The sequence below is a fragment of the Rhinolophus sinicus genome, linkage group LG02 (assembly GCF_036562045.2).
Source record: "Rhinolophus sinicus isolate RSC01 linkage group LG02, ASM3656204v1, whole genome shotgun sequence".
In the NCBI taxonomy this organism is placed as follows: Eukaryota; Metazoa; Chordata; class Mammalia; order Chiroptera; family Rhinolophidae; genus Rhinolophus; species Rhinolophus sinicus.
Window position 1 is genome coordinate 191709734 of NC_133752.1, and position 8899 is coordinate 191718632.

At 52.7% G+C, this 8899-nt stretch overlaps 1 protein-coding gene across 1 annotated transcript; it reads left to right on the forward strand.

The window, feature by feature from the left end:
- Positions 1 to 1835: 1835 nt before the first annotated feature.
- NOL12 (nucleolar protein 12) lies at positions 1836 to 6336 on the forward strand. Its single transcript, XM_019752967.2, has 6 exons — positions 1836 to 1983; positions 3394 to 3499; positions 3765 to 3813; positions 4343 to 4485; positions 5379 to 5476; positions 5917 to 6336. The coding sequence occupies exons 1-6, from the start codon at positions 1901 to 1903 to the stop codon at positions 6080 to 6082; spliced, it is 645 nt and encodes a 214-aa protein (XP_019608526.2). The 5' UTR covers positions 1836 to 1900; the 3' UTR covers positions 6083 to 6336.
- The last annotated feature ends 2563 nt before the right edge of the window (positions 6337 to 8899 follow it).

The following is an 8899-nucleotide window of genomic DNA, read 5'->3' on the forward strand; positions in this document are numbered from 1 at the left end:
GGAGAGATGCACCTGTGTGTCTGGCTCCTTCCAAAACTTATGGTCAGGTCCTGCATTTTGTCCTCCAAAGGGGCCATGCTAGCTTCTCAGGGAGTGATCCCTCGGGCTGGTGGTCCAGGATTCTGGGCCATGAGGCCAGTGAACCGGGTTCAAGTCCCAGCTTTGCCACAGAGTAGCAGTGTAACCCTGGACAAGTCACTTCCCCTGAGCTAATACTGTGTGGTTCCCTTCTCTTCTCTGTGTGCCTGGCACTGAGCAAGCACTCAATACATGTGTGTTTACTTGCTCTCTGGGATCCAGTCACTTGTCAAAGGAGAGAGTTGGGTCCTAAGAGTCTTATTCTTCTGGTAGTCCCACTATCAGCCAGTTCTGGGGTCACCTCCTCTGGGAAGCCCTCCACTGTAGGAGCCAACCCTGATCTCCTGCAGCCTCCTGTGCTTCTAGCGGCAGAGGTATCATCCTCCAGACTGCAATAATCATTAAACTTGCTGGACCATCCAGCACAAATGAATTGAGAATGGGTCGCTAACCTAAGAATAAAAAGACCTTTCAAAGTAAGAGGCAAACAAATGTTTGAGATCAATAAGAACAGCTATTTGGGAATCATTAATTCAGGCAGAGGCCCAAATAATATTGCAATTAAGAGACAAAGGCAAGGGGTATTTATGAGAATAGGAAAGGGAACAATTACATCAGTAGAAGGAAGGCATTTCTATTGGTGCAGATAACATAACATACAGGTGTTAATTCTAAACAATGTTTTTAATTTTCAGTCCAGCAGTCATCAGTCCAGTAGTCATAATTGCTTTGTTATCTTTGCAAATAGTTCCTTAGGAAACAAGGTTGCTTAGGCCCAGTCCAAAGGTTATTTTGCCCAGTTTCAACATTCCAAAGATTTGAAGATTGAGGAGTTAAGATGTGTAAGGCAGTTACTCTGGGATGGCAGCTCTGACTCCATTTTAAAGTGGCTCCATTTACATTACTGTTTACAGGGAGATTCAAGTACACAATCCCAGTTGCTAAAATTCCCCTTCAGGTGTTGTTTTACAGAATGCCTTCACATTCCTGCCCTCATTTTCAGTAGAGGATGAGTTATTACACCCCTATTCATACTTGGGAGAGAAGAGAGGGGAGATGGCTTGTGTAGCAAACACGTGTGGTATGTATTATATTACACACACATTACATAACTCACTTAACTCTTCACAATCACGTTCTCCAAGTGTGGTTTGTGGACGGGCCACATCAAGTGTTAGAAATGCAAATTCTGGGGCTCACTCCAGATCTGCTGAATCAGAAACTGTAGTGGGGGGCCAAGTGATCTGGGGTTCAGCAAGACCTCCAGGGGATTCTGATGCACACCAAAGTTTGAAAACCACTGCCTTACAATAACCCTGCAAATCCCTATTTTACAAACAGGGTAATTCAGTCATACCAATGGCAATTGGTCCAGTATCACACAGCTGTATTTGGGATACTAAGAGTCTAATCCAGGTAGTTTGTTTCCAGAAACGTGCTCTTGCAGACCACCACCAAGCTGACATTAGACTCAAAAGAAGGATCAGTTATTTTTGGCCATTCACTAATAACTCTCGCATTGAGCACCTACTGTGTGCCAGCCATTGTGCTAAGCGCTAGGACCTCGGGGCCTCGCTCTCATCGTGGCTACGTAGTCGTAGCTAGTCGAAAAGGAGTGGGGCTGAGAGACGCCGGGCAGGTATCTGCCAGTGACATCCAGAAGGGAGTGGTGGGGAGACGGGCTGGAGCGGTCCCTTTAAAAGATGGAGCCTGATGAGCGGAACTGCGGAGCACTGTTGCGAGGCGCGCCCGGAAAGCCGAAAACGCTACACCCGGAAGTGTCTTAGGCGAGCAGGAGACGCGCCGCTTAGGCCTCATCTTTATGGGCCGCAAAAAGAAAAAGAAGCGAGATGGCGACAACCGGCGGCCGCGGCTCGTCCTCAGCTTCGACGAGGAGAAGCGGCGGTAAGTGCTAAGGCTGTACCAAATCCCCTTCGGCCCGCAAGGCCGAGGCGAGGTCCCGGCCGCGCACGCTCAGGCAGAGGTCCCTTCCGGCCCCGCCCCCTCGGCGTGGCCTAACGTTCCCTTGGATATTCCCCCCCGCGGAATGGAAGCTGCCGCTCTCGGCCCCTAACCTGTGAAATGGAATCGCCCGCCCCGCCCTGCCTTGGCTGTTCTCGGTGCCCCAGCACGCCCAGCTGCTGCTGTGTGTGTGCTCTGCCAGATTGGCAGGGGAGCTTGGGTCTCTGAGCAGCGGTTTCGACCTCCTTAGCCCAGCCCAACACAGTGGCCCCGCACGCGGTACTCTCATCTGTTTATGAATGATGAGTAAATGAAATGAGTGGCTTAAGTTCATTTATTCACTCACCAGACGTTTGTTTACTCCTTCGTTGTGTGTGCCAGACATAGGGATCCCTGAGCTGAACGCCTAAGCCTTAGCCTCCGGCCTATCAAGTGCTCCCTACTCAGGGCCACCTCCGCATATGGTAGTGGGTCAGGGAAAAACCTAGTGTTGGGCCCCAGAACTGATGGGAACGGTGCAGTCAGCGCTACAGGGCTGAGAAAGGGCTGAGATCAGATAGAGGGAGGGAAATGCTGGGGCATCCACAGGCCCTCCAGATAGATCCAGGGGGCAGATGTCCAGCGGAAAATGTGGAGGTCTGGGTGCGGGTGACCTTGAAAGCCCTGCCAGAAGTGGTTTACTTCACTGGGGAATGGAATTTGGTGGTATAGAAGGGGTGCCCACCTGTTCTAGATTCAAAGGCCCACGACCTGTGCCTATCACCTGGCCCGGTTGTTTGAAGCTGAGAGCCCTGGAGGGTAGTAGGTGGAAAGAAGCATATTTCCCTCTTTTTCGTAATCTCCCAGTCTCTGTGATCTTGGACAAGCAACCTTTCTCCTTTCCCTTCCCTTTCCTTCTTCCTTTCTTTTCCTTTTTTCCCCCTCTTTCCTTTCTTTCCTCTCTGTGCCTCAGTGACCCCATCAGTAAAACAGGGTTGATACCTACCGTGTTTCCCCGAAAATAAGACCTAGCCGGACGATCAGCTCTAATGTGTCTCTTGGAGCAAAAATTAATATAAGACCCAGTATTATATTTATATTATATTATATTATACCATACCGGGTCTTATAGTAAAATAAGACTGGGTCTTATATTAATTTTTGCTCCAAGAGACACATTAGAGCTGATCGTCCGGCTAGATCTTATTTTCGGGGAAACACGGTATTACCCAGGTTGTGAGGATTACAAATTTTGTAAATTTTTGGAATGGTGCCTGGCATGTATAGTGAGTGCAAAGTTAGCTGTTTTTCTCTCGTTGGAGCAAGGCTTTCTTTCCTAGTATCTCCTGATTCTCCCTTGCTTCTTTCCTGTAGGGAGTTCCTGACAGGTTTCCACAAGAGGAAGGTGGAGCGGAAGAAGGCAGCCATTGAGGAGATCAAACAGCGGCTCAAGGAGGAGCAGAAGAAGCTCCGGGAGGAGGTGCAGAGCGGGAGGGCAGGAGAGTCTGACTCCCAGGGGACTTGAGTGGCCTGAATAGGGGCATCGGCAGGGATGAGGAGAGGTGTGAGCAGGACTGGGGAACAGTTCATACAGGTAGAGACGCCGTGGGCCCAGGTCTAGGGAAGGTTTAGGGTGAAATCTTCTGGTCTTTCACTCACTCACCCTGGAGATGAGCAATGACCCGCCTGAGGTGGGGCTGAGAGGCCATACTCTAACAAAAGGTTCTCTAACCTTTTTGTTTCAGCGCCACCAAGAATATTTGAAGATGCTGGCAGAGAGAGAGGAGGCGCTGGGTAAGTCCCATCCTTGTCCTGACCTGGAGGATAGCCAGTGAGCTTGGGTTTCTTTATCCTCCAGTGGGTGGGAGGGGAGGGGTGTGAGGGCTGCACAGAAGCTGACGTCCTTAGCTCTAGGGGTCTGGGTGGTGATCTGGGGGCCAGGGTGGTCCTCAGGTACCTCTAAATGTGAGTGGATCAGAGACCAGGAGGAGACCCAAACCTCTTGGTAAACCAATCCTGAGAACATAGTCCGGTTTGGAGGCCTGGAGGGACTGGGAGTAGCGGGGAAGGGGCGGAGCAGCTCCTGGTGTCTCACGGGGCTTGCCCTAGGCAGGGACCAGGTGGTCTGAGGTCTCCTTGGAAGATGAAAGGAAGAGTTGGATCATTTCCAACTTTTGCTGGCAAGCAGGCTCTGGAGCCGGTGACTGCCTGGATACTCTCCCATACAATAGAGGGGGCCATTACATTCCAGGATTGGAAGGGGCTGGAGCCTGGTTACTTGGGCCTGGGGGCTGAGGCCTGATTCTGTGTCCATCCTGCACAGAGGAGGCAGACGAACTGGACCGGCTGGTGACAGCAAAGACAGAGTCAGTGCAGTATGACCACCCCAACCACACTGTCACCGTGACTACCATCAGTGACCTGGACCTCTCGGGGGCCCGGCTGCTCGGACTGCCTCCGCCTGAGGTGGGTGTCACTCCCAGCCTAGGGAAGAAGGGACACAGGCAGACTGGCTTATGGGGTTGTTAAGTGCTGGTCCGTGACGTGGACATTCCAGTGCAAGGGGCTTCAGAGGCCAGTTCCATCGCTGAGTGGCTGTGGAAGCTTGGGCAAGTCTCTTTGCTTTGCCTCTTCCCTTCCTCAGTAAACAGTGTTCACTGATGGTAGCACCTGCCTTGTCAGATGGCTATGAGATTAAAAGAACCCACAAGAAACACTTACCATAGCTGTGTATTGTAATCACTCCCATTGCATAAGCAGCAATAACACCAGGCACGTCTGTGTGCACTGACTGAGTTTTCAACCTATTAGGTTGGTGCAAAAGTAATTGTGGTTTTTTGCAATTATTTTTAACCTTTTAAACGTCAATTACTTTTGGACCAACCTACTATTAGCAGGTTTTGACCAGCATTTTAAAAAAAAGAAAAAAGAAAGAAAAGAAAAGAAATAGAGCAGACTGTCACTGAAAATATTGGAAAGCATCCCAGTAAGTTGTTTCAGTTAAAGTTGTGTCTGTCTGGGTTGTCTAGGAATTTCTGTACATGTATATAAAGTGTTGCAAGGTAAACCACATGTCTATCATGGGTGGTTACAGTGTCCTTCAGTCCTGGAGCAACTGCTCCTTGTATTTTGTAATCATTCTTCTGAAAGGTCTGATGCAAAGAAGCCTTGTCCCCATTTTAGAGTTCTTTCATCTGTGCGTGTTGAGAGTCCATTGGAAGCTGAGGCAGCAGAGGACTCTGAAACAGCTCTCCCCTGTGGAATCCCTGCTCCAGGGCACACACGGCCTTCTCTGAGCCCTGGCCCAGGCCTCCGCATCCACTGCTCTCTGTGACAGTCCCTGTTCTGTGCTTCTTTAGCAGGGGGCCAGGCACGGGTCTGAGGAAGAGCTGTCATCCATGGAGAAGCCGACCAGAGCCTTACCCAGGAAGTCCAGAGACCCCCTGCTATCCCAGCGGTGAGCCCTGGCCTGTCCTCCCCTATGACTGCTCTGCAGGGCTGTCATTGGTGACCCAGCCTGCAGAGCCACTTCCCTCTGGCCTGTAGGGCACGGTGTGGGGCAGGTGTGGGGCCCAGAGCAGCCTTCTGCTTTGCCTGTCAAGTGGTCCTAGCCCCTCCTCACAGTCCCCACCTCCACCCCCCAAAAACAGCCGACCCTCGGTGCCTTTTGTGCCTTGCGTAAGAGCCTTTCTGTCTCTGACTTGAGGAGTTTGGCAGGCCCTCTGGGGTCAGAGCAGGCTGCCTCTGGAGTGGACTTGTTACTGCCAGTATTCACAGCCTGTCCTGACTTCCCCTTCATCTGGGCCATCAGTCACCCCCAAGCCAACCTTTCACTTATGCCCTGTTCCCCAGGGTAAACTGAGGCCCTAGCCTCACCAACCTCCCACCCTCCCACAGGATCTCCTCTCTCACAGCATCGCTGCATGCGCACAATCGCAAAAAGGTCAAGAGGAAACATCCCCGACGGGCGCAGGACTCCACCAAGAAGCCCCTGAGTTCCACTCGTACCAGCAAGACCCAGCGCCGCCGGCTGACTGGCAGAGCCGGGCACAATGGAGAGTGAGCTCGAGAACCAGACCAGGCCCCAGCCTAGGCTGCAAGCCTGTCCTGTCTCTGCTTGGCTGTCCCCATAACCCAGCCTGCACCGAGGTGGGAGACCAGGTTGGGAGACCAGCACCTCTCCGGCCTGGGGCTTGGACCCCAGAAAGAGCAGGCAGCTGAGAACTGGCTTTTCTCAGGAAGAAGCTTCAGGACCAAATTTGGAGCATCTTCCCAAATGTGTACCCCACTAGGCCTTCATCAGATTTGTGAAACTAAGTACAAAGTGGTTGGTTTGTCTTTGGCCCTGATGGCAAGTGCCAAGGGCAGGCTTCTGGGGTGGTAGGGGAGTGGGTCCGTCCTCACCCTCCAGCAGTTTTCCCTGTGGGTATAAAAAGACAGCATCGGGTCTGGGCCCCCTAACCAGGGGTACAGACCGGTGTAACCACTGGTAGAATCCAGAGTCCACTGGTGTTTTGAAAAGCGGGCAGCTGGGGCAGGTGGGTGAGCAGTGCCAGGCTCTGCCCTTTACTGACTTGGGGCCTGTCCCTTCTCAGCCTCCTTCATCTCCTCAGTGAAAATTGAAATGGTGGAAATGGATGAGTCCTGGAGCATCCTCACCCTCAAAATGGGGCAGTTTCCCAGGCTTCCAGCAGCTCCCAGAAGCAAGGAGTGATTAATCCTTTTTAAAGAAGATGCAGCTCGTCTAAAAGTGGGGCCTTTTCCGAGCAGACCCCTCAGGAGGCCTGCTGGTGATCTGCAAGGCTGCCATTTCTTCATACTCCTTCCAGAGCTTCAGGCATGGCTTCAGGGCTGATGAAAACCAGCCTTGTCCCTTCCTTGTCCCAGCTTATGAGTGACCCATGTCACACACCCTGCTGTTCCCTGACCAAGCAGGGCCATTGGCAGAATCCGGGTCCGCCTGTGGCAGGTAGATGTGGTACCAGCAAGGATAACCAGAGCACTGTTCTGGGGCATTGGCAGACCCCCCACCCCTTGCCACTTACTGGTTCTTGTGATTCTGGGCCGGAGACAGGGATTGCCTGTTGTACCCTGATTAGGGGAGCTGTGTTGGGCCCTAACACTAGGACAGAAAGGGATGTAAGATGTGCTTTCATCCGGGCAAAGCTCATGGACTAGTGAGAGGGATGGTCAAGGTGACAGGAGAATGCTGTGATAGGAGCACAGCTTTAGGGTCTTGGAATGTGGGAGACTCCTGGAGGAGGGAGCTGAAGTGTGCGGGCCAGGCCTTTCCCTCACTGACCCCATGGAGGACCTGCCCGGAGCAGTCCCGCCCCATCCCTGGGCAGGCTCAGGAACAGTGGCTCTGTTAGGCTGTGCCTGGGGGTGGACACACAATCTCTCACGTCACCATCAAACCCACCATCTGGTGATAGCTGACAATGGCTGGTGCAGGTCTGAAGGCCACACCTGGACACGGGAATGCAAAGCTCAGGGCTTCTGGCCAGGAGGCCCTGTGACTTGGCTTCTCAGCGCCTCCCACCTTTTTTCCCTGCTGCTTTCTGATCATTCTCCCCTGTGCTTGGAGTGAGGTGACTCAACCCACTGGGCTGCCTCCATGAAGGGCAGAGGGTGGGTTACCAGGCTCTCCAGGTGTTCTGGCAGTCAACCCAGGAGAGCTGTGTGGAAGCAGAAACAGAGCTGGGCCTGGGAGATCAGTGCACAGGGCTTGGGTTTGAATCCTGGCTCTGCCACTTGCTCATTCTGTGAGCTCCTCACTGTACTGACTTCTTTGTGTGTTCCCCATATGTAAGATGACATATGACACCTATCTCCTGGGACCACCCAGCAGAAATGAGACGTGTATGAACCACTTCCTGTGGCACCTGCCATTCCCCCGTGTGCCTTTAGTGTACCTGGCTGCTGCTGACCACTGAGTCATCTGACCTGGGTCTCCTCCCAGCCCGTCATAGGGCCATTTACAGCTGACATCTACAGTTTGTAATGTTTACTGGTATGAAATTCTCATCTGCTGTTTCCTATATGTGCCAGCAGTTCTTGAAGCAAACCCAGGAAATTGAGTCACGGTGGTTTTGCCAGTCCTAGGATCAGGAGTGGTGAATCAGGACCCTCTGGAGAACTGGTTTTCTAGGAGCCCCCCTCTCCATGCTCCACACCTGGATTCTTGACTCCTGCTCCCCGTCTTGTAGGCCCTCTGGGTTGAGGCCTCTAGGAGCTTTATCAAGGCTTGAGTGTCTAAAGGGGTCAGTAAAAGCAAGCCTGGCCACTTTGGGTCACTTTGCAGGCTACCCAGGGGCCGAAGCCTGCCCTGATGACCCTTTTAGCGCCTCATGCCTTCTTGCCCCCGCTCCACTGGACCACAGCCTGTGTCTCTTATCTTGCCTGCCCGGGCATGTGATTTTCCGACAAGTCTAGGGACTGAGAGGGCTGGGATGACTTTTTCCACTTGACTGAGAGGAAACAGGCTCCGTGGGGTAGAGTGGGACTACAGCTGTCAGTAATAGTTCTGCTTCCCCAGATCTCTGAAGAGGGGTGTCCCAGCCACAGGGAAGGGCATGAACAAAGGGGGAGATGACCAGGCACAGATTTCAGGGAGTAGGAAGGGGGATGTGAGGCTAGGACTAAATGGTGGCAAGTGGTGACTCTTCCCTGGCTGCCGCCATGACACCTTTAGCCCTGAGCCAACCTACAGAGGGGTGCAACCAGGCAGCTCCAGCTGGGGAGAGCACTCAGGACGACCCACCAGCCTGCCCCTGACTCTTCCCCTTGCTCCCATATTCTTTCCATTCCAGTCTCACTGCTTCTGTCCCCTCAGCCAGAGACGCTCCTCCCCAGGACCTGTAGACTCACTGCCTCATCT